The 25491-nt window shown below is 39.4% G+C and overlaps 1 protein-coding gene across 1 annotated transcript; it reads left to right on the top strand.

Moving 5' to 3' along the window:
* Positions 1-488: 488 nt before the first annotated feature.
* On the top strand, positions 489-24316 carry slc27a6 (solute carrier family 27 member 6). The gene is made up of 10 exons (XM_040048588.1): positions 489-1075; positions 4181-4390; positions 7184-7342; positions 10189-10313; positions 12136-12330; positions 20654-20744; positions 20843-21041; positions 23181-23278; positions 23487-23617; positions 23691-24316. Exons 1-10 carry the CDS (start codon positions 589-591, stop codon positions 23865-23867), a joined length of 1872 nt encoding a protein of 623 aa, XP_039904522.1. The 5' UTR covers positions 489-588; the 3' UTR covers positions 23868-24316.
* The last annotated feature ends 1175 nt before the right edge of the window (positions 24317-25491 follow it).

The following is a 25491-nucleotide window of genomic DNA, read 5'->3' on the forward strand; positions in this document are numbered from 1 at the left end:
AAACAGGAAATATTTAAGTTTGCCCTTCAAAATAAAATGTGATTCGGGGCTTCTGTCTTGAACAATTTCAGGCTAAACACATTTATCTTGATCATATTTTTCTTTTGTACTGTACAGTAGCTTTAGTTATCTAAATAACAGTTATCCTGGTTATTGGCGGTATGATTTTAGATGGAAGTTCACAAATCCTGATTAAAGATGGGGATGCCACTTGTGAACAGAGTGCTTTAATATAAAATATCTGCTGACACCAAGGTCTTACACATGCATTCAGGGCTTCCTGTCTCACAATCTTCACATGCATCTCAATTTCTTTCCTTCTAACAGCATGCATGCGTGAGAGATCATTTGAAAAAGCAAACCGCCACAGGTGATGTTTTGTAAGTTCATATTAGGTCAAACGATCACCTTTTATTTTGAAGGCAGCATTTGTGATCTTCTACTCTTATGTTGCGGAAATTGACATTTCTGGACGGTCCCTGTTACGCCACTTGCCACACCGTGTTTATTACCTGGGACTTTGAAGGGCGCGCAGTGGTTACCTTTCAGTGTGACATTCCTCTCCTCTCGTGGTCCTTAGCAGTGAGCATGACTCTGTGTCTGGGATGTCTGTCCGTTCTCGTGGCTCTTGCTTTATCAGTTTATGTTCTGCAAAAACTCTGCTTCCCATACTTTTGGAGAGATCTTCTTTTTCTGCAGAAAGTCGTCAGATACGGTGTGAAACTGGAGGTATTCAAGCTGACTTCCAGCGTGCGTACGGTCCTGGACAGGTTCCTCCAGCAGGTACAGCGCATCCCCGACAAACCGTTTGTAATCTACGACGGGAACGTCCACACCTACCGGGACATTGATCGGCGTAGCAATAGACTGGCAAATGTGTTCCTGGAGAAAGCCAACTTGAGGAAAGGAGACTGCGTTGCCTTGCTCATGAACAACGAGCCCGACTTTTTGTGCGTTTGGTTCGGGTTAGCGAAGGTCGGCTGCTCGGTTGCTTTCCTCAACACTAACATCAAGTCCAAGTCTCTCTTGCACTGCTTTAACTCCTGTGGAGCTAAAACTCTAATAGTTGGTTCAGGTAAAAGTCTCATTTCATTGAAGTGGTATACACCACAGTGGCTCTAGAAACAGTTTTATCTTCATGTACAGCATTCAACATTCTTTCTCGATATTTTAATATTGTGTATTGATAGTTTTCTCTATATATATTACGCAATATCTTTTATTTTTGTCTCAAATTTGTCCTTGCAATGTAGCACAGGAGCTTATTCTGCCAGTAAGCTTTGTGTGTGTTTCTATAATTAAGTTAATCCACTAGCAGGTACAAGTTCAAAATGATATATTAATGCTAAAAATTCATTTCTATCGTCCATTAGTTTTAAATTGTATTTTATTTACATTTTATTACTATTTATTATTATTATTATTTACTTTCTTTCCTGAACAGGGAAAAACGTTTTAGTGGTTGACTGTAATGCTTGACTAATTTCTGCAGACTGAAATCCGGATCTAAAATGTGAATTTGTTGTTGTTTTAAACACGTGTTTGACATATTTCCAAAATATTTGTTTTATTCTTATTAGGAGAAGTGGTCTAATACATTTGTTAAGCACTGCAGATTTACATAAGAAGCAAATTTACACAAATAAAGTAGCAGATATTTGCCAGTATAGAAACAAACAGGTATGCTGTCCATACCTGGGTTTCTGCATCTTCAGAACCCAGGCTGGCTGTTACCAGTTTTACCACATTTGCCAGTTAGGTAAGGGTGGACACTGGGGACTGGGCAGTCTTGGCTATCTTCTCCTGACTGGCTATACCACCAGCCACAAGTAACCTGGTACCCTCCACCAGAGCTTTGTCTGTCTTTACAATGTATTCCCTGTAAAAACGGACTGAAATCAAAAACAGTCACAAGAAAAGTCATTATATGATATAGTTTATGCAAAAATATAATTATTGTTATTGTTCATGAATTTTACATTTCATTTATATACTTGCATTTCTGAACATAAAAATAGCACCTGAAGTTATGGTTGATTCATTTCTGACTACTCAAATTTCTCAAATTTTGGTATAAAAACATGAATTCAGTTTCAAGTTTTGACAAATTTGTAAAATATTTGTTTCCTTTTCTTTGTTTTTACGACAGGCGAGCTAATGAATTTGTTAAGCAGTGTAAAACACATGAGGATTTCACCTCTCAAGTACTGCGAATAATGTTTCATATTAGGCCTTTAAAGTTTAATTGGTCAAGTAATGAAGCCGCAACACTAAAGTGCGGATTAATTAATGGCAGATATAAGTTTTAAAACGTGCATGCAGTTTTAGTGTAATTGTAACTTTTCCCAGTTCTGATAGTCAGGCACATCTTTGACAACTTTCATGTTCTGAACTGCAGGTATCAAACCTGGCTTACTTTCACTTATGGATGTCATGATTAATTAACTTTTCCCTTAAGTAGCCTTAAGTGAAAATCATATGTACTTAATGCTACTTATGCATATTACTTGACTCAGTGTACTTAGTTACTTCCCTGAACTCACAAGTGAACCAACACCTGTGACTAACACATGAATAATAGACGACAAAATAAAATTTGATGAACTTAATAGCTCCTCATTAAAATCTTGTAACTTGCTGATCCCTTGTAAGATTATTATTAGTTTGTGTAATGTTAGCTGCAATTTAAGTATAGATCATTCCACAAATCTGCTTTGGGATGGAATTTATTCAGAAATTCAATGGATGGATAAAAAAAAAATGGTGATAAGCAAATATATGTTTAATACAAATTAAGTTTCACTGAAAGATTCCTGTTTGTACATTTAATTGGATTCACCATGTCGTAATCATGTGACAGAGTGACAGATTGCTCAACCAGACAAACATGATGTTGTCAGAAATGCTGTCCTCACTACAACTGTGGTTAGTTTTTAGAGTTTATATACTCACACGGAACAGTCAAAAGTTTTAGAACACCCCAGTTTTTCAAGTTTTTTTATTGAAAATTATGCAGTTTAATGCCTCGTTGGATTCTGAAATGAAAGCATAATACAAATAAACAGTTGGAGTTAAAAAAGAAATCATAGAATCAATTTATATCAATTTATATTAATTTATATACCAAAATGGATTCTAAACCTTTGACACATCAAAGTAGCCACCTTGTGGCAGATATAACAGCTGGCATTCTTTCTACAATCTTGGCATGTTTGTAGCAACACACTACTTTCTGCTGTAAAGTACTGTTCAGCTGATGCTCACTCGGGTACGGTACCCACACAGTGGGTTCCAACACTGCTTTTATACAGACAGAGGGGGTTGTTAGTAATCCAGTAGCACCAGCTTTCAAGGCTTGATCAACCTCCATTGCCGATCAACCTCCCAAATTGTTAACCCAGTGATTCCCAGACTTTTTTTTGCTAGGCCCTGCCTTTGTTTTTACAGTAAAATCTTCTTATTGGAAGCATATTTGGCGATGCTTCACCTTCTGCTTTGCATTTGTGTGGGAGCCCCGTCAAAAACCTGTCTGTTATGCGAGCAGTGTCCAAGCATTCCTTTTTCTTTCTTTCTTTTTTTTAAATTCATGACCCGTAGTGTATAGATTTAAAAAAAAAAAAAAAAAATTACCAACTTTCTCTCATGCTGAAGAAATGGCTGCTATGCTAACATAATTACAAATTATGTTTGCAATTATTAGAATTATTGTTTTGCTTCTATTTTTTTTATAATTCAGTATTCTGAATAATGGAATACATAGACAGCTTCACTGTGAAGAAACCATTACATGTGTGACTTAAGTCCTTTCCGTTCAGGTACCTGACAAAAACTTCCTGCAGGAATTTTAAGGTCAGTCATACAGGAAAGATATTTGCAAACACTGATGCAGTTCCATTTTCACCTACAGTCACTACTTGCACTGTAGGTTAAAAAAAAAAAGGCACATAATAATCCATAAACTACAATTAAATGTTTTATTCTGTGAGATTAAGTGTCTTGGTATATAATTGGCTTCCTGTTTGCAAGATGCTTCTACGTCTCACTGAGAAAACCCATTTGTACATGTACATTTGCAATCAAACCTTCCTAAACCTAAATTTTCAGTTTAGGATCAATTTAGTTTACAGGAGTAAGCAAAGTCAAGGTAACCTTTTATGATATAAGTGTCTCTATGTCTTAGACTTAGTGGAAGACCTGGATGGCATCCTAAACAGTCTGCTGTCGGACAACATCCAGGTGTGGGCACTGAGGAGCTGGACCAAACACACGGAGGTGCACTCTCTGCTGGATAAGCTTGAATCTGCATCTGAGAAGCCTGTACCAGCAGCACTGCATGCTGCCACTTCTCTCAAAACTCCTACACTCTACATCTTTACGTCAGGAACAACTGGTGAGTGTATATATATGGTTAGAGATTGACAAGGTACAACACATATGCTACAGCAAGGGGGAGCCAGGACGACAGGTCACTGGGGGGGGTGGTATCGTCACCCGCATCCGAGATTGGGTACCAAGCCCCAAGCGCGCTGGAAGAAGGATCATTGAGTGCGAGACGAACTGACCTGAGAGATAGGATCACGGCGAAGCTTGACACCTGGATCCTGCGTAGCTACGGACAATACCTGCTGCAACCATTACCGAGGCTAACCATCTGATGTACACTACAGCAGTGAGATTCTTGACTACAAGTTGAACAGCCATGAGAAGCAGTACCCTACCTGGAGAAGGAGACTAGAGACCAAGATCAAAGTAGCACGGAGGGAGGTTAGCTAACTATCGAATCTGCAGAAGAAGGTGCCTAAGAAGCAAGCTGTCCATACCAGAGGCTTTGGAAACTGCCAAGCAAAAACTCACAGCCTTGGCCTGCCACTTGAAGAGGTACACCAGGCAGGAGAATAAACCAGCTGTTCTCCACGGAACCAGCCAAGGTGCGCTCTCATTGGCAGAACAATATGAGAAGAGCAGCACCAAGGCTGAAGACAGTGCAATACTGGAAGAGCATATGGGATAAGGACGCAACCCATAACGGCAATGCTTACTGGTTAGTCGGTCTCAGAGCAGACCACAGCAACCTCCCTGAACAGGGTCCAGTAAGATGAACAGCTAAGATGAACAGGCACATGGCTCAATACATGAGTGGGGCACAGAAAGGAATTGGCAAGAGTACCAGAGGCCCAAAACCCCAAAACCCCAGCTACTGGTAGACCAAACAGTCAGCCAAGACTGCCAGAGTGAATGGAGCAATCCTCTACATGGATGACATTAAGCTGTGTGCCAAGAGTAAGTCAGACATCGATTCACTGATCCACACCACCAGGATATACTGCAACGACATTGGAATGTCATTCAGACTGGAGAAGTGTAGTTAGATGATAACAAAGAGAGGGAAAGTAGTCCGAACTGAGGGGGATCACATTACCAGAAGGCAACATTACAGAAATTGATCAAAATGGGAGACGGCCCCTAGGTTGGCCGAGAATGACCGAGCTAAGATCCCGTGGGACTTCCAGATACAGACGGACAAAATGGTGGTCAAGAAGCAGAAGAAGACGGCCATAGTGATAGACGTCGGAATACCGAATGACAGCAACATCGGGAATAAGGAACGCGAGAAGCTTGAGAAATACCAAGGGCTTAGAGAAGAGCTCGAGTGTGTAAAGGGTGAAGGTAACAGTGGTCCCAGGGATAATCGGAGCACTAGGTGCAGTGACCCCCAATTATTAATTAATGAGTGGTGCTTATTTATATGTTGGGACAAATTGTACCAGTTGTCCATTGTTTTCGATAAAATTACTCTTGAAGAGTGGATGTTCTATTTTATGCAGTCTGTAAAGTGTAATGTTACTCTATCTGATATACTCTTGTTATATAGCTGTGCAAGTGGTTTATAAGCAGGGTGGTTTGAGGGTTTGAGAAGCAAACTGAAGAAAGTGTGATGACCAGTTCAGTACTCACAAAGAATATTATATTATATTATTAAAAAAGCGCTTCATGTGTTGGTGTCGAGCATTGTGGATGAGATCAGAAGCAGTTGCCTAGAAAAGAGAGCCTAAAATCTCAAGCCTGTATTTGGGCAGGATGGTTGTGTCGGTTGGGGGAGCATGAAGATGATAAAATTCTGTTTTCATTTTTAATACAGTTTAAATTACTCATTCATACATTCTACAGTATTTGACATGGAAACTGTATTTGTGATTTACATGATCTAAAGTTGCACAACAAGTTAGTGAAAACATTGAAATGTTTGGAGCAAGAAAGCCGGTGCACACCACACACCAGACTCATTATTCCATCATCCCATGTGTGAAGGATGGTCAGGGGAACATAATAATTTGGGGATATCCATATACTGATGTTTAAAAGAGATTGGCTTATTGGAATGGCTGAGTCAGAGTTATGATCTTAACATAAATGTGACACTGAAGAATAAACTGCTGCTTGTGTTTAAATTAGGCCAGAAATACTGGTGAACTGAAAAGATTTTGAAGGACAAATGATCCTAATTTCCTTCTCATTGCTCAAACTGCCTGATGGATGTTTTTACTAGTTACTAAGTTTAACATTAATTTACTTTTACCAGCCTGCACTATGAAAGGTTACACAGTTTGCTTAATAAAGTACAACTATCTATGTCTAGTTTTGTCATATTGTGTTTTTCTGTGTCACATGAACACAGAAACTGGTTCAACACAGGGTTTGTCCCATCTATACAGTGGGAACAATGATTTTTATCCCTTAAGCCATAAAAGTTGAGGTATTGCTGCCACCCTGGCGGGACACGCAGGTGGCATGGACACCCGAGTTTGTGAGTGCCATAACTCGAGAACTAGGCAATGTAGGATTTTCAACTTGACGGCATAGATGCATTTACTTACTCAGACAGTTCAAATCTCAGAAACCTCGACTTCAAAGTCAGAGGTAGGGATGGGCTTTTAAAACAGGGACAGCACAGAGTGGGAAAGGTTGAAAGGTTGGTGACTGGCATAATTGGCATAATCTATGGTATACCCTCCTCTTTCATTATTGGACCGAGAGCTTCGTATCCCAAAAAGGTGTTCACTTCATTTATGCAGAATTCAAGCTTGAATTGTTCTTCAGATGGCCGCTCATTCAATCAAAAGCTATTTGCTATTTTGTAAATGTAGCGTCCCAAATATAACGTTATGCGGTTATTTCCCCACAGGTCTTCCTAAGGCTGCAGTGATCTCTCACCTCCAGAGCCTGAAGGCAGCAGCAGGTTTTTGGGCATTTGGGGCAACTGAAGATGATGTAATTTATGTCACCTTGCCACTCTATCACAGCGCAGCATCCCTGATTGGTGTAGGTGGAACTATAGAGCTAGGTAGGTCTACAAATATCTCTGCATTGCTAATCCCTTCATGATTAGGGTCTGACAGTATAGCTATACTTGCTGTAGTAAGTATAGCTGTGAGAAAAAAAGATAAGGTAATCGATGGTAATTTTGCATGTGAACTTTTTGCACAGGTTAAGATGTTTCCATGCAAATATTAGTAAATGAGCCCTATTGACATTATTGTTTAAGGATGTAAGCAAGATTTATCTTGGACTGTTTTATAATTCAAGATGATAAGATTACACAGAGACGTGTTCTTATGACATCCAGCAACTTGCTTTTGCTGCTTTTATGATTTAAGTTCCATGCTTCAGAGTTGATTCTATTGGCATTGAATATTGAATATTGGCTGTTTTTCAGAGCTGCAGACATTGTCTACTCAGCACAATGTAACTACCAAACCTCTTTGAAGACCTCATGTTTCACTTTAACAAGCAGCTTTATTTTATGCTGCAAGATTCTTAGATGGGAATATTATTGTTGTTAAGTACACTGAAAACTGTTTTTGCAGTTTGAACATAAAAGTAATCTCGCATGTTTTTGAATTCATCAGTCGGTCCATTCTCTTCTGCTTATGGAGTAATCTCGTGGAGGTTTTCTTTGTTGTTTCATAGTATTGATGATTAACTGTTTTGTGGATCTGTTCCATCTATGCCAAAGTTAGTGATGCTGAATCCTTCACAGGCTGAGATCAATATCTTGACAAGTCCTGAAAACAATCCTTGGTAAAGCTAATGGCCTGATAGTTAATATGCACATATCCTGATCAAAATCAACTCCAAGGTTCCTCACAGCATTACTGGAGGTCAAGGTAATGCCATGCAGACTAAGCATTGGGTTAGATCCCATATGTCTAAGATTTTTAGGGCCAAGTACAAATGACCTCAGTGTTTTCTGAATTTAAAAGAAGGAAATTATAGGGCAAAATCTGCTCTGGTTTTTCTGTTATTGAGTGGAATCAGTGGTTTGCACCTTTTGCAAACTTTCTTAAAAATCAATTATGATGGGGTCTGTTGATTGTAGACTTTTATACTGAAGTCCTCAAAAGTGTTATTGGGTTGGCTAGATGTTGTGAAGGCTGTGTTTTTTTTTGTTTTGTTTTTTTTTTTTGTTGTTGTGTTTGTTTTTGTTTTTTTTTCTAACCAAGCAAAGAATTGACAGTGATATCTGATTTTTGGGGGGTAAGGGTTGGGCCTATAGCCAATCCAAAAATCAGGTTAGTATATCCTTAATCTTGATGGCATTACCTTGGCCTCTAGTACCAACCTTCAGAGGGTCCAAAATGCTATGAGAATACTAACAGGGACTAGAAATAGAACTTTAATGTCTCTTACGTTAGCTTCTCTTAGCCGCCTCCATGTTAAATCCAATCAAGAACGATCTTAAACTCTGTTATTTTAAAAACCTCATAGTATCATATTATACCCACTGAGCACTTGACTGTCATAATGTAGGCTTTCTTGTGGAAAGTACAATGGAATGCAGAGACTTCAGCTCTCAGGCAGCTCCCAGTTTGAATGGAGCTCCCAGTTTGCGTGTCACTACTGCATGCCACAAATTATGTTTTGTCCTTGTCTTTCTGTGGGCCAGTATAATTGACCCTGTGCACGAGAAAATGCTAACTTCCTGGTTTGAGACCGGATGTAGGGTTGTACATTTCCGGTAGCTTTACTTTGCAGTCAATCGCTACTGCGACGATATCCTCCAAAATCATGTCCAAAACTTGAAAACGGAAAGATCGCGTTAAGTTACAAAAAGCAGAAGGTGGGAACACTCACCACTGTTGTGTCATAAAAACTCTAATGATCAATTTTGACGTTTAAAGAGTTTAGATCGATCAGTTGTTTACATCACTCAACACAAGCAGAACTGCATTACTGCATGCAGAAGACACATCGTCCACATTCAGAAGCACATCTCTGTATAGTGACTGGTCTTATGATTTAAACAGGCAAATGTTCAGCATTCAAACTACAGGTGAAGAATAGTCAAACCAGATGTTTCCCCCATTATGTCGAGTAGTACACACCTACACAGCATGTTAACAAACCGTGAAAAAAGCCACACAAAAATGAATGATTGCTGGTAAGGGTTTCTATACATTAGTATGTACGAAGGGTATGTTGTGACTTATCTTAAAAATTACAGTGGTCCCTCGCTATAACGCGGTTCACCTTTCACCTCGCTGTTTCGCAGATTTTTTTAGTGCAAGTTTGCACGTTTTTTTGTTTGTTTTTTTTACGTCACATTGTGTCCTGCGTCCTGATCGCTGCAGACGATCTCCTCCACGACGTCTCTCCTGTACAGTACAGAATCGCTGCATCGATCGCTAGCAGTGTGACTCTGAAGTGCAGTGCTGTATGTCCACGAAACGTTTTGCACCGTCAAAAAATAAAATTGGCTACTTGAGTTCACCTATCGCTGGTTATTTTTAGAACATAACACCCGCGATAAACGAGGGACCGCTGTTTACAGATACTGAGAAATATAACATTTGAATCCCTTTTCTCTTTTACCCTGAGGTGCAGGGAAAAAATATCAACAAGTCGATGAACATCATTTACAGATATATTGGATAAATGCCCAAGACATCTATAGAAATGTAAATCACCGCTTGATTCATTCATTTGCTTAACTTGTTTTGGACCATAAACCAGGCGTGAATAGGACACCGGAAACAAAGCTCCCCACAGGAGTTTCCACACCGGAAGTAGCATATGCTAACGTGCACACAGTCAATAAAACAGAGCTTAACAGATGTATTAAAAATAGGAATCATTCTAATTTCATCCCATTACAGTGTTATAACTGCATTGTTGTCTATTCTACCATAGGTGCAACCTTAGTCTTGAAGAAGAAGTTCTCAGCCTCTCAGTTCTGGAATGACTGCAGAAAACATGATGTTACTATTTTCCAGTATATTGGTGAACTCTGCAGGTACCTCTGCAACCAGACAAAGGTAACCTGTTGCTGGCTGGACCCACTCACTACCCTAAATTAGTTTATTCTTGTTACATTATGGTGTAAAACCATCGTCATTTGAAATTCAAACTTTTTAACAGCTCTAGATAATATAAGTATTTTTCTTTTATTATTTTTAATGGAAGTTGTCATTGTAACTGCTCCACTGAGTCATTCAAGTAATACTGTTCACAACTCTGACAGAAAAATAAGCAGGACCATTGTTTACTGTTCCTGCCCTCCTTACATCATGTAGAAATGCACGCACACACAGTGTCAGGGCCAAGCTCATCCGTTCATGAATTCAAAGTCCTCTTTGTCCATGTTCTGTGTCATTTGGCTGTGGGTGAAAGGTTGGCTGCCACTGTCCTCATCAGTGATTGGTAAATGAAACGTACACAAGACACAAGAACCTTTTCACAAAACATGTGCTGACATGGATGGATACTAATTACTCAATGTCCTGTTCTGCACTTTGATTATGCAAAGCAAATACCACCAGCTAAGCAAATACCATAGATGTCATCATATCGCACTGGATATTTGGCTCCAAATTCCATAGAGACTAGGACTCTAGACTAGGACCAGTTAGCTAACTGTAGCTAGTCTACAAAGGATATCCCTATTTGTATATCCTCTTTATACAATTCTTAATTATTTATGGAGGTCATATTTGTGACACTTATACTGTGTTTCTACACAGTGTAAATTATAAACCTTGCAACATGCCCTAGAAATGCACATTCTAAGTAAGGAGGACAAAGTTAATAGATATAGTCCCCCAAAACATAAGTACCTGGAACATATGCACCATCATTATTAGACCATTATCTACAGCTGCTTTCAGTACCATTGATAGTCATTTAGTCTTTTTCTTCAATTGAGCTTTCTGAGTTAACTTTAGTAATTACTTCCTCCTTAAAAAAATATGTAGGACTGCTTTCTTCCATTTGCGCAATATCTCTACAATTAGAAATATCCTGTCTCAGAGTGGCTGAAAAACTAGTTCATGGATTTATTACTTCTAGGCTGGACTAGAGTAATTCATTATTATTAGGTTGTCCTAAAAACTCCCTGAAAAAACCTTTAGTTAATCCAAAATGCTGCAGCAAGAGTACTAACAGGGACTAGAACGAGAGAGCATATTTCTCCTATATTGGCTTCACTTCATATATTAATAATCAGGCCCCGTCTTATCTTAATGACCTTGTAGTACCACATCACCCCATTAGAGCACTTCACTCTCGCACTGCGGGCTTGTTGTTCCTCGAGTATTTAAAAGTAGAATGGGAGGGGGAACCTCGAGATTCCAGGCCCTCTCTTTTATGGAACCAGCTTCCAGTTTGGATTCAGGAGACAGACACTATCTCTACTTTTAAGATTAGGCTTAAAACATTCCTTCTTGCTAAAGCATATAGTTAGGGCTGGATCAGGTGACCTCAATCCTCCCTCAGTTATGCTGCAATAGGTGTAGGCTGCTGGGAGATTCCCTGGGCAGATGGGCAGATGGCTGCCCCTCCCCAGAATCTGGTTCTGCCTGAGGTTTCTTCCTGTTAAAAGGGTGTTTTTCCTTCCCACTGTTGTTGTGATTTGGCGCTGTATAAATAAAATGAAATAAACTGAACATGCACTTAAACATTTCTTTAAAACACATTACATAACGTAGCCTTTTCCTATTTATATGCCACCCTGTCAGTGTAATAATCAGAGACATTTATTAAGTGGAAATTATTTCCCACTAAACAGTCTTTTAAATAAATGATTTCGTAATACTTTTCAGAAATCTTGTGCTTATGTATTTGTATTTTTCTCTCCATCAGACAGAGCTTGATAAAGTTCATAAGGTGCGGATGGGAGTGGGAAATGGGCTGCATCAGGATGTGTGGCAGGAGTTCCAAAGTCGCTTTGGGAAAATCAAAATGTGTGAAGTATATGGCTCCACTGAAGGAAACCTGTGTTTCATGAACCACATTGGCAAGATTGGATCAGTAGGCCGCTCCAACTTCTTTTACAGGGTAAGTGCATGGAAATAAGCTATTCCATGTGTGTGTGACCAAGCCTACACTCTACTCTCTAGTAAACGAGCACTACCTTGGTGTGTGCTTTCAGAAGAGAAGGTAGACAAAAGTAAATGATTATAATAAATCATGTTATAATGTCAAGTAATTTGACATGTCAGTAGAACTGCACAGATTCACTTCACCATCATAACAAAATAATTTCTTTATAAGGAATGCTCATCAAGGGAAGCTGCATTTCTAATGACATCAAGCTCTTAAATAAGTCTAAAGTCTTACTTGCTGGTCTTAAAACACTGAAACATCAAATAAAATGATTAAAACCATTTTTGTTTAATACAAGACTAAAGACAGATTCTGCTTTGGAATTTGTCCACGATTCTTGTGTAAAACGTGAGTTTTATTATTCATATGTTATTATTGTCATAGTAACTATTGCATGTAGTGGCCTAAGTCGAACCTCAGTAAATCAAATTTTTTGTGTTGTTAAGCCTCAAGGCAAATATGAAATTAAATATAAATATTACAAATATAAAATAAATTACTGCATCAACGAGCAATGGCTCGAGGAGGTAAAAACTGACGATTCCAGGTTACTTTGATATGCCAGTGACCAGACGAAAGGGCTGAGAGGTGAAGGATTTGAGTCGAATAAACTGAGTGCGATGAGACATACTCCACAACCAGGCTAGTGGAGTATGGGAGAGACCGATGGAGACTAACCTACTAAGGAGAATGGAGTGAGAGATGGTGTCAAAAGCAGCACTCAGATCGAGGAGAATAAGAATGGAAAGTAAACCGTAGTCAGCTGCCATAAGAAGATCATTGGTTATTTTTATAAGCGCTGTTTCAGTGCTATGGGAGGGGCGAAAACCAGACTGGAACTGTTCATACAGATTATTATTAGTTAAGTATGAGTGGAGTTGTGTGGCAACTATCTTCTCAAGAATTTTTGAGAGGAATGGTAGATTGGAAATAAGACAAAAATTATCAAAGTTATTGGGATCTAGACTTTGTTTTGTTTTGCTTTGTTTTGTGTTTTGTTTTGTTTTCAATATTGGGGTGATGGCAGCAACTTTGAAGGAAGCCGGAACAGTTCCAGTAGTAAGTGAAGAATAAATGATTGCAGATATGAGGGGAAGCAAAGAGGTTAAACAGGCCTTGCCCAGGTTTTGACTTACAGATGAGATCTGAAATATCAGTGACAGAGGGAAGCTGGAAAGCAGAAAAACAGTGTGATGGGAGTGGAATTGCAAAGGAAGAGCTACATGGAACAAACCAGGTCTTGGATGAGCAGGTAAAAAATCTGGTGACCTGAAAGAAGAGTTGAACAGTGAAAACTGTGTCTTGGCTGAATCATCATTTGCACAGACCATGGTGGAGTAATAAGCAGATTTTGTTTGATTAATACACTCTTTATTATACAAAACATGATTATTAAACATTTCCTTATGAATAGTAAGACCAGTTTTCTTATTATAGAGGCGTTCAAGCCGTCGGCCTTTTGCTTTCAGAAGCCTGAGTTCAGCTGTAAACTCTCTCAGCAGGGTGCTGACTGAGGGAATGATACAGATTTGGTTTTGAGTGTGGCAACAGAGTTTAGAATATTATTGAGACTACAGGGAGTGCAGAATTATTAGGCAAGTTGTATTTTTGAGGAATAATTTTATTATTGAACAACAACCATGTTCTCAATGAACCCAAAAAACTCATTAATATCAAAGCTGAATGTTTTTGGAAGTAGTTTTTAGTTTTAGCTATTTTAGGGGGATATCTGTGTGTGCAGGTGACTATTACTGTGCATAATTATTAGGCAACTTAACAAAAAACAAATATATACTCATTTCAATTATTTATTTTTACCAGTGACACCAATATAACATCTCCACATTCACAAATATACATTTCTGACATTCAAAAACAAAACAAAAACAAATCAGTGACCAATATAGCCACCTTTCTTTGCAAGGACACTCAAAAGCCTGCCATCCATGGATTCTGTCAGTGTTTTGATCTGTTCACCATCAACATTGCGTGCAGCAGCAACCACAGCCTCCCAGACACTGTTCAGAGAGGTGTACTGTTTTCCCTCCTTGTAAATCTCACATTTGATGATGGACCACAGGTTCTCAATGGGGTTCAGATCAGGTGAACAAGGTGGCCATGTCATTAGTTTTTCTTCTTTTATACCCTTTCTTGCCAGCCACGCTGTGGAGTACTTGGACGCGTGTGATGGAGCATTGTCCTGCATGAAAATCATGTTTTTCTTGAAGGATGCAGACTTCTTCCTGTACCACTGCTTGAAGAAGGTGTCTTCCAGAAACTGGCAGTAGGACTGGGAGTTGAGCTTGACTCCATCCTCAACCCGAAAAGGCCCCACAAGCTCATCTTTGATGATACCAGCCCAAACCAGTACTCCACCTCCACCTTGCTGGCGTCTGAGTCGGACTGGAGCTCTCTGCCCATTACCAATCCAGCCACGGGCCCATCCATCTGGCCCATCAAGACTCACTCTCATTTCATCAGTCCATAAAACCTTAGAAAAACCAGTCTTGAGATATTTCTTGGCCCAGTCTTGACGTTTCAGCTTGTGTGTCTTGTTCAGTGGTGGTCGTCTTTCAGCCTTTCTTACCTTGGCCATGTCTCTGAGTATTGCACACCTTGTGCTTTTGGGCACTCCAGTGATGTTGCAGCTCTGAAATATGGCCAAACTGGTGGCAAGTGGCATCTTGGCAGCTGCACGCTTGACTTTTCTCAGTTCATGGGCAGTTATTTTGCGCCTTGGTTTTTCCACACGCTTCTTGCGACCCTGTTGACTATTTTGAATGAAACGCTTGATTGTTCGATGATCACGCTTCAGAAGCTTTGCAATTTTGAGACTGCTGCATCCCTCTGCAAGATATCTCACTATTTTTGACTTTTCTGAGCCTGTCAAGTCCTTCTTTTGACCCATTTTGCCAAAGGAAAGGACGTTGCCTAATAATTATGCACACCTGATATAGGGTGTTGATGTCATTAGACCACACCCCTTCTCATTACAGAGATGCACATCACCTAATATGCTTAATTGGTAGTAGGCTTTCGAGCCTATACAGCTTGGAGTAAGACAACATGCATGAAGAGGATGATGTGGACAAAATACTCATTTGCCTAATAATTCTGCACTCCCTGTAGAGTTATAATAGGAAACCAAGTCTTCTTGGGTGAGCAGGTTATGAAAATGCAAATAAGTAGAGAAAGCAAAAGAAAGGGTATCAGGATGGATTTTCTTAAAATTCCGTAAAGAAATGGTACGAGGGTTCTTGGGCATAGAAAAGGTCATTTTGACATTGAAAGAAAGAAGCAAGTGATCAGAAATTAGCAGTTCATCAGCTTTGCAGTTGAAAGGAGTAAGTCCAGAGCAACAAACTAGGTCCAACGTATGGCCCTTAGTATGAGTAGGAAAGTTTATACGTTGTTTAAAGCCAAAACTATCGCGGCAGGATGAAAAGTCTTTGGTGAGAGGATGATCACTGTTGTCCATATGAATATTATTGTGTTCCAGGAGTATTATATTAGGGGAAACAGTAGCCATGTGAGTCAGCCAATCAGCAAAGTCACTTATAAAGACTGAATTAGACTTTGGAGAGCGGTAAATAACAGCAATAACTGTTGGAACGGGTCCTGAAAGCTGACAAACAACGGATTCAAAGGAACTGTAGACAGGTACAGACAACGACGAGACTTTCCAGTTCTCGCGATAGATTACCGCGATACCTCCACCACGGCCGGACTCACGAGGTTGGCAGGTGTAAACAAACCCAGGAGGAGTGGAGTTGTTGAGCTGCGAAAATTCATTGGGCTGTTGCCACGACTCAGTCAAACAGAAAAAGTCAAACTTATGGTCTGTGAGGAGATTCTGGACGAGATGTCCCCTTTTTCGTAAGCGAGCAGATGTTGACATTTCTTAACAATGTTCTCCACATAACCCTGTTGCTTTACCACACTTCTGCCCATCCATGAATACAGTTAGGTCTATTATTTGTTGGGCAAAGATCATTTTAATATTATTGCCTTTCTAGACCACTGCAGATGATTTTAAAGCAAACAGTCAATACGTGATTAATGTTCAGACAGCTTTCATTCAAGGAGTTTTACAGAAGTGCTGCATTAACTTTTTAGGAGTCACAGCCATTTACATACATTTTCAGAGGTTCAAAAATGTAGATAATGGGCTCACAGGTAGTTTCATCAGCCCCATCTACAGTTGGAGCTATGTAAGTAAAACTAAATTGAACTGAATGCCCACCACCCCTGGCACAGTTGATGGTCATTTTTAACAGCTCACTGAATCAATTGCCACTATTATTCCAGTGCAAAATGTCAGTCTAAATGTAAAGTGCATGATGGTATAATTATTTCTGTGATTAAGAAAAGCAGCTTTGCACCATCTAACTCAAGAACTCTTGAAAAGATACATTTTCAAGGTCTGAAAGTCCTCTCTCAAGGCCTGATGAAACCAAGATGAACTTAACAAATTGAGAGGAACATAAAAGTACGGGCATGGAGAGAACTCCTTCATGATCTTTAACACACTGGATTACCCATGACTGCCGCTAGTATTTACTGATTCAATTCAGCTTTATTTACAAAGTCATATTATAAAGGAAAGACTACAATAATAAAGAGAAAAACCCAACAATCAAACAACCGCCTTTGTGCAAGTAGTTTAGAACCTGCTCAGGTTCAGATTCAAAACTGATTGGACAGCACTTCACAGTGCTAATAAATAATGACCAACACTGTATTGCAAAGGTAGCCCAAGGATATATTTAGGATATGGGATATTATTCAGTGTCAAGTCTGTCGCATCATCTCAACCCAGTAGAATACACAGCACCCTCATCAAGGTGATATTACACAAACTAAAAACTTGTCATACATTGAATATGTCATACATGTAATACTAATGTCAGATTATTAAACAACTTCTTACATAGTCATAGTTGTACTGTAAGTCTGTTGTGACTGTGGAGAAGAATGAGTAGTGAAGTTGCTTTACTGTGGCTTTGGTAGGTATTAATGCTGGCTGTTGTTAATCAGTGGACTTACATAAGAGTGGATCCATGTATTTGGCTCTAATCTCTGACTTCAGCTATTCTTAGATGTGTCCAGCTGACTTTTCATTTGACCCACAATGTTATAAAAGAAGTTGTAAAAGTGAAGTTATAAAACATATGGTTAAAAGTAGTGTCAGTTCTGTAACATTTCTTTTGTTGGTCTACAATTATAAAAACGTTATGGAATAATGAGTGTCTATTAATATAAAGTGTATTAGATTGGACCTTCTTTATACATTTTATAACTGCCCTAATTACATTCAGTTTCTAGATCACTAAAATGCGAATTATCTTGACCATTGATCAAGGCCATGAGTATCATTCACAGAAGGTTGGGGAATGGCTGCAATCACAGCATTGTAAGATGTTGAAAGATGACTCCCGCTTCCATTCAGAGATTGAGAGATGGTCTTTCCCTTTTCATTTGTCCCCGCTCAAACCAGCTTCCCTCCCTGTCCCATGTGTACATCCTCATTGTTGTAAGAGTACACTGTAGGTGTAGATGGACTGTAGAGTCCTGGCCTGACGAGTTGTCTCTTTTGTGTTGTTGGCACTAACAACCATGCTACATTAAAAGTGACTTAAATCCCCTTTCTTAACTATTCTGGTGCTCAATTTCAGCTTTAGTTTGTCATCTTGATTATACCTAAAAAAATAAATGCACTGAGTTGTTGACATGTGATTGGCTGATTAGATAAGCACTTTGAGTTCTCAGGTGGGATAGAAAAGCACTATCCTAGGAACTTGTCCATTTAACATACTGTATGTGTGTTAATAAGCAGCTGAACAGATGTATCTAATAAAGTGGCTGTAGTATGAGTATATATAAAAGGCAAATAACCATATTTGTTTTTTTTTATTAATTTAATATACTTTGAAAAATATAAGTCTTGAAAGTAAGTCTTTGTAGGTGGCATAGATGTCCATTTGATCACATAACTTGTCAATCAAATGTCTTGTATTAAACAAAAACAAAGACTCATGTACTTTTAGACCCATCTATAAAAGTAAATATTCTATTGAAATTATTAATAGTATCTTCAGTTATTTGTCTAAAAGTGGGGAGTAGTTTACATATTTATGTATCATACCTGTTCTGTGCAAAGCCTGAAGCCACTTTTTATTAGTGAGAAACTAGGACAAAAAAGATAGCGCTAGAAAACACATAACTTAAGGCTAATTAATACAGAGAACAAATGCAAAACCAGAATATGAAAATCTGTTAATTCCAATTCAATCCATTTAATCCATTTAGATACATTTGAGGTCAATTCAATAGTCAATCATCATTTTCTGTTGCATCCTCACCCTCCCTGACACACACACGCGCACACACACAGAGCAGCTTACATTTGCTCAGTAAATATTAAACCTTTTGATGTGATATTCTTGAGTTTAGACATTTAAAAACATGATTGAGGTCTTGAAGTGATTCAGAGTTTGTGAGCTTTGTTATTTATTCTGAATTCTTCTGACCATAAATCTGCTTTTCTTATATTAGTCATTTTGTTTCTAATGTTTATTTAATAGATACTCAAAATGTTTTACACGCATTTTAATTTGTCCTAAAACATTCCGTATTATCATTCTCCTTAATCTTTCGGCTGAGCATGTACGTCATCATGCTTTGCTGGCATTTTTCATATTTAGCAATGTACTGTTTGTGTTTTTCCCATGAAATGCAGATTAAATGTGACACTTCTGCATCTTTGTGTGATTCAGCTTTCAACAGTTCTGCACTTTGGCTTTCAGGAAAATTGTGTTTTAGCAGCTTCAACAATTTTCCCAAATATTTCAACAATTCAGCTCAAGTCATTCAGCTTTTAGCAATTCACACTGCATTTTCTTTAGTAAATGCATTCTCTAGTTTCTTTATATTTTGCTAGGAAAATGCTAAATGTGTCCAGCTGTCAACTGAAACATGTGCATTGTATTTACATGTTTGTATAAAACAAAGCAGAGTTTTTACAATTCTAATGGACCTGAAGGTCAATATTCGGCATTAACACTATTGTTCGTCAACACATCTGAAATCTCTTAGGCAAGCTTTCTTGAAATTTCTTTTAATAGTTTTCAAATTTTCAGCTAATTACTCTTGAGGATGTGTAAGTGTAGACACAACACTGGTTGTTATATGTTAGTCTGGCTCCTTAAAAACAACATATGAAGAAACAAGGGTTTATTCATACATTTTTCATAGTTTCATTGTATCTAGTTTTCCATATTGTTTATAATTTGTATGTGAGCATTTCCTCTGTAGTTGTGAAAATCATTGGGCTAAATTGTAAGAACCAATCCATTAATTATTTAGCATTTAGTTTCATTACTTATTGGTTAACAAAAGCTTGACTGACTGACTGACTTTTGTCATTCCTTCTATACACCAACACTGTACATTACAACAAAAATACCTGCCTGGCTCTGAATACAGCAGGAAAGGTACAAGCTGCAGAATCTTGCTGTTCTGGTATGAATGCTGCAGAACCTCTTCCGAGATGTCAGGAGAGAGAACAGACCATGTTGGGGATGAGAGAGTTTCTGTAGGATTTTGTTTGCTCTGGTCAGATAGCGTTTCTGCAGAATGTCCTGGATGGGGGAAAGTGAACACACATTGATCTTCTCTGCTGTCCCCACCCTCTCTACAGATTTCCAGTTTGTGGCACTGCAAGCTCCCAAGCAAACAGATATGCACATAGAAAGTGTTAAGGATAGGAGAGGGTGGGTGAGCTCTCCTCAACCGCTGCAAAGGAGTGCAGGCGATGCAGAACTCTCTTAGGAAGAGCTCTGATCTGCATCACTGAGTGTCTGTTTGCTGTACTTCCAGGAACTTGGTGCTACAGACCATTTCCACTGTTGCACTATTGTTTAGAAGTGGTGTGTGCTGGCTTTACATATTAATGTAAATGTATATATGTTTAAATGCCCTTAAAGACATTTAGCATTAAGCAAATCTGTGGGCTAATTAGCTATTCTTATTGAAACTAGCACATTTTAATGTCTACAGTGAGTTAATGCCATCTGCTAAGATGTAGAAATTATGTATAAAGTTTTTTTGTTTGGTTTTTTTGACAGTGACTACAAAAGGTATTGATTTTTTTTTCAGGACTTTAAAGCTGCTTAGATACTTCTCTCAATCCACATGGTGTTCCAATCCTCATAGTTGATTACTCTGTTCACCAGTTACCCACCATAACACTATTTTCTTTTGACATTTTGTGTAGCTCCTGTTTAAGTATGATTTGGTGAAGTATGACATTGTGAAAGATGAACCAGTGAAAGATCAGTATGGTTTCTGCCGACGAGTGGACAAGGGTAAGGTTGGAATACAAATTCATTTCTTATTCTTCCCTTTTAAACTTGAACGTTTTGAACAAGTATTTGTATTGATTTTGAACTTCTGTTATTCTCAGGTGAGATGGGGCTTTTACTTTCCAAGGTCAGCGCTATTAGCCCATTCTTTGGCTACGCTGGAAGCAAGGAACTGACTGAAAAGAAGCTGATGAGAAATGTGTTTGTCAAGGGTGATGCCTACTTTAACACAGGCGATCTCATGGCGGAAGACCATGAGGGCTTCATTTTCTTTAGAGACCGAGTCGGAGACACATTCAGGTACTTAGATAAGATGTTTAAGATGTTCTTAGATTTGATTTGCATACATTTTCTATATAGACTTCTATGTAGCCTCTGGTAAAAGACCTGAGCTTGAAGGATCAAGACCATATGCTCTTGATCCTTCAAGCTCGTGTCCTTTGAGCTCGGGTCTTCTACCAGAGGCCTGGGAGCTTGAGGGTCCTGTACAGTATTGTTGCTTCTACGACTACGCTCTTATGGACAGAGATCTTGGATGTTGGTCCTGGGATCTGTTGAAGCCACTTGCCCAGCTTGGGGGTCACTGCCATAAGTGCTCTGATTGCCACAGTGGCCTTCACGCTCCACCTCTTCTTGAGTTTCTCTCTCAGCCCTTGACACTTCTTGCGCCTCTCGAAAGTGTAGCTAGCTTATTACTCTGTATAGCTACATCTATCACTACAGCCATCTTCCTCCACCGTTTTAATGCACCGTTTCAATGTTTGTTAGTCATCATCAGTTTGTCTGTCAGGAATCTGTCTGGAAGTCCCACAGGATCTTAGCTCAGTCATTCTGAATGGGGGCATGTCCCATTTAGCCTTGGGACTTACTAGGCGCAGATGTTCCTGTGTATTATGCAAGCCACCTGGTTATGGCATTCCATGTATGCCCTGTCTGCTAGCATCTTGCACCTTGCTGCTAGGTGCTAGATTGTGGCATCAGTGGCATCTTTGCACAGCTTGCAACTGCAGTCTTCCCGGGTGTGGTAGACCCCAGCCTGTATGGATCGTGTGCTCAGAGCTTGTTCCTGCGCTGCCACGATTAGTGTCTTTCAGTCCAGCTTTGTCCAGCCACTGGTAGGATTTCTGGATGTCAGCCACTTGGTCTATCTGATGATGGTATATCCTCGAACAGGACAGTCAGGCCTTCAGTTAGCCAGATGCTCAGTGACTGCAGTCAGCTTTTTCATCTCAGTGATCACTGCTGCCATAATGTAGATCAGCTGCTGCTTTCAGTGATGGTCGCAGCAGGGACTGTTGGATGCTGCATGCACATCTTCTAGTAGACCTTCAAAGGGTTCTTCACATAGTTCTGGTATTTGGCCACTAGGGGTTCAGTTTTCCAGCTTAGCCGTGATCCTATTGCTCAGGTCAGCTGTTCTCGCACTCAGTGCCTTCAACACACCAGGTGTACTTTTAGGCTTGGTGCCCAATCTTGAGTACTACTGCCAAAACAAATGTCCTGGCTCCCTCTTCTCATAGCATTTGTGTCGTAACTCATCATTGTCCAGTTGTGATACCAGTTGCTTCTGAATGTCGGAACACTGAGCTACCAGTTCTTTTGCCGTCAGTCTAGATGTTGGGTATTGAGGATTCCATAGGTCCCACATCCTCTTCATGTAACCACTTTTGCTGGGGTTACTTGCATAGTAGCGTTCCAACAGCTTAGAAAAAAAGTGCTTGTGTGAATTAGTGAATGAGGTAAGTTGTGTAAAAAGCTTTGAGTGCTTAGAGTAGATAAGAGCTATATAAGAAGTCCATTTAACAGGCCCTGTTCTCATCCCTTGCTCACTTGTACCTGCTTTTTCCAGTAGCCCACTACTTATCTGTGTGTCCTGGTTCCTCAATTTGTGACGCGGACCTTATCAATCCAGGTGACGTCTGAGCCACTATGGCTTCAGTTATCTCTCTCTCTTGCTTCTATCATGAAGTAGGCTTGGTTTTCTTGTTCACTAGTGAACTTGAACTCCTCTGCTTGGGGCAGTAACTTGTCATTGGCCAGTGTGGTCAGTCCACTTCTTTTCTAGTTAAGACTTGAAGGCAAGCTGTAGGTCATTTGATGAAGCCACCAGAACCACATTATGAGGAAAAAAGCAGATGTGAGATCTTGAACAACAGAGTGTAAATCATCCACTATTTGACTACCTTTAGCTTTTAAAAAAATATGAACAGAATCAATGACAAGGCCCTGGCAACTCCTACGAAGCAAGGAAAAACAAGAGATCAGTTTACCCTTGGGAAAGACTTACCAAAGGCCCACACTGAATAAGGATTAAACAAAAAATCAAAAAATTAAAAATGACAGATGCCAGCAGTAACACAGGTTGTTACCATACGAGTGTAAAGCCTGGTCTGACACACACTATGCTTCTACCAATTAATTTTTACCCCCCAATTTCAGGTGGAAGGGTGAAAATGTAGCCACGACAGAGGTGACAGAGATTCTTGGGCTGGTAGATTTTATCCAAGAAGTCAACGTGTATGGAGTCAAAGTACCAGGTATCATGTCGGCATGCTTAATTAGTAATGCAGTTACTAAGACTGTGAGAACTTGCAGTATAGATGTTTTCTTTTTTTAAATATCCACAATATCTACTTCGCTAAGTGCTACATTTTTGCTGTCCTTAGCCAATTAAACGCAAGCAGGATCTCCATGTGGCATCAGTGAAAAACAGTATCCCTTAACATTGATCCATGTTGTTCACAGGACACGAGGGCAGAGGAGGAATGGCATCAATCATTGTAAGACCGGGCTTCATATTTGATGGAAAGAAGCTGTTTGAGCATGTAATGAGGGATCTACCAGGATACGCTCGTCCACTTTTCATAAGGCTTCAGGTAAAATATGTTACTAAAATCAGTTTAAACATCCTGCTACTCTGAAGTAACTCAGATTGTTTTTTCCTCTCAGGAGGTCATGGAAACGACAAGTACCTTCAAACAGCAAAAGTTTCATCTGGTGCAGAGTGGTTTCAACCCCTCAAAAGTCAGTGATCCTCTCTATGTGTTGGACTACAAGCAAAAGAGCTACATTCCTCTGACAGACACGATCTACCAGAGCATCAGTGCTGGAGAGCACAAGCTATAGAACTCACAAGTATGAGTGTGACTATACAGTTTTCAATAGTGCACAAGAGTTTGAAAATGTTTAATGAATATTAAACATCGGACACATAATATGAACCTGAATGTGTTACTATGTCACAGCAATCCAATGACTAAGCCTAGTGAAATACTTCAAATGGAAAACTAGAAAAGATCTTCAGATCTTTTGGATTTTATAACACTGTAGATATTAGTAGTAATAATAAATGCAATTTTGGAAGAATTCAGACAATAAATTATACCTTTTTACATCATTCTGTGTGCAATTCTGGTCAGATTTTCCCCAATGACATGCACCCTCTTTTCCATGGAACTCCTCAACCGGATTTTCTGTCAGAAAATGTAGAAAATGACTACTGTCATTGTTTTGGAAGCACATTTTTTGATGGATAGGATTTTTAAGCTCACTGACAAATATACTAGATTTCCTCAGCTCTTGTTTTGCCAGTTTGTTGATTTTAGTTAGTGCTGTCAGCTTTAATCTTGTTAAAATGATGTTAACACCATAACTGCATTAACTCAGCAAACCTCCGTTAACGAGTTACCGGCAGATGGCCCCGTGCATGGGGCTGGACAGCGTCAACATGTTAACGAGCTAACCGCGCTAACGTGTGCAGCCCCGTCCTATTGCAGTAATCCAGAATATTCCAGAATCAACACAATGAAGTTACCTGTCTCTCTATGTCTATGCCCATACACATTTCTTCTGCATTTCTGTATAGATCAACCTGTAGATGCCCCTGGTCATGGCCTGAACATGAACAGTCAATTTATGTTTTTCTTACCAGGGCTGCAGTTCATGTGCGAAAAGAAATGCTTAATTATAGTGCGTTAATAACACTCTACAAGCTGGTGGAGCATTGTTGTTTGTCTTCGATCTCATTAGACAACAGTGTAGCAGTGATAACCTGAGCCTGTCACTCCCTTACCTCAGCAAAGTGATCGCATAAACAATCAAATAAGCTCTTTCACATTTTCTTTTTGTGATGCAGTTCATGCCATAGCCACTGGGTGTCAGCACATTGCATGACTCACAGAAAGACCTTCATGGAAGCTGGTCCACTCTAAGAGAGTTAGCAGCTCTCTAAACTAGATAATGCAACAATTTAATATGGTTTATTGTAACTTCTGGGTAATATTTTGAATATTTGTGGCAGGCATGAGATAAGGGCTCAGTTGAACTGGGCAGAGTGAGGAGAGTGTGGACCTAAATACAGATGGTGACAGACTTAAAATGAAAGTGAGCCTTTATGACAGCCAAGCAAAATACAAACAAACGCAAAGAAAAGAATGACTAAACTAGAAAAACCTAAACTGGAAAAAACTTTAAAACACGATATCAGAAAAAACTGTCACATGATATCAAACAGAAGCTGTCAATTCAGCTCTTCAGTGTGAGCAATCATAATGAAGCAGTTCATTCTAAGTTGTAGATTTGAGCTGCGCTTCATATTTTTGGCCACCAGATGTCACCAAAGATGACTGTGTTGAAAAGCTTTGCGTAATGAACCGTTTTTCAATACAAGCTTCAGTGCTTCAGAAAGCGCCATTTGGCCAACAGTAGAGACATGGAACACAGAAAATTGCAGCAAGTGATACACAGATAA

This window comes from Simochromis diagramma, unplaced genomic scaffold, assembly GCF_900408965.1.
Source record: "Simochromis diagramma unplaced genomic scaffold, fSimDia1.1 OVJJ01000683.1, whole genome shotgun sequence".
Taxonomy (NCBI): Eukaryota; Metazoa; Chordata; class Actinopteri; order Cichliformes; family Cichlidae; genus Simochromis; species Simochromis diagramma.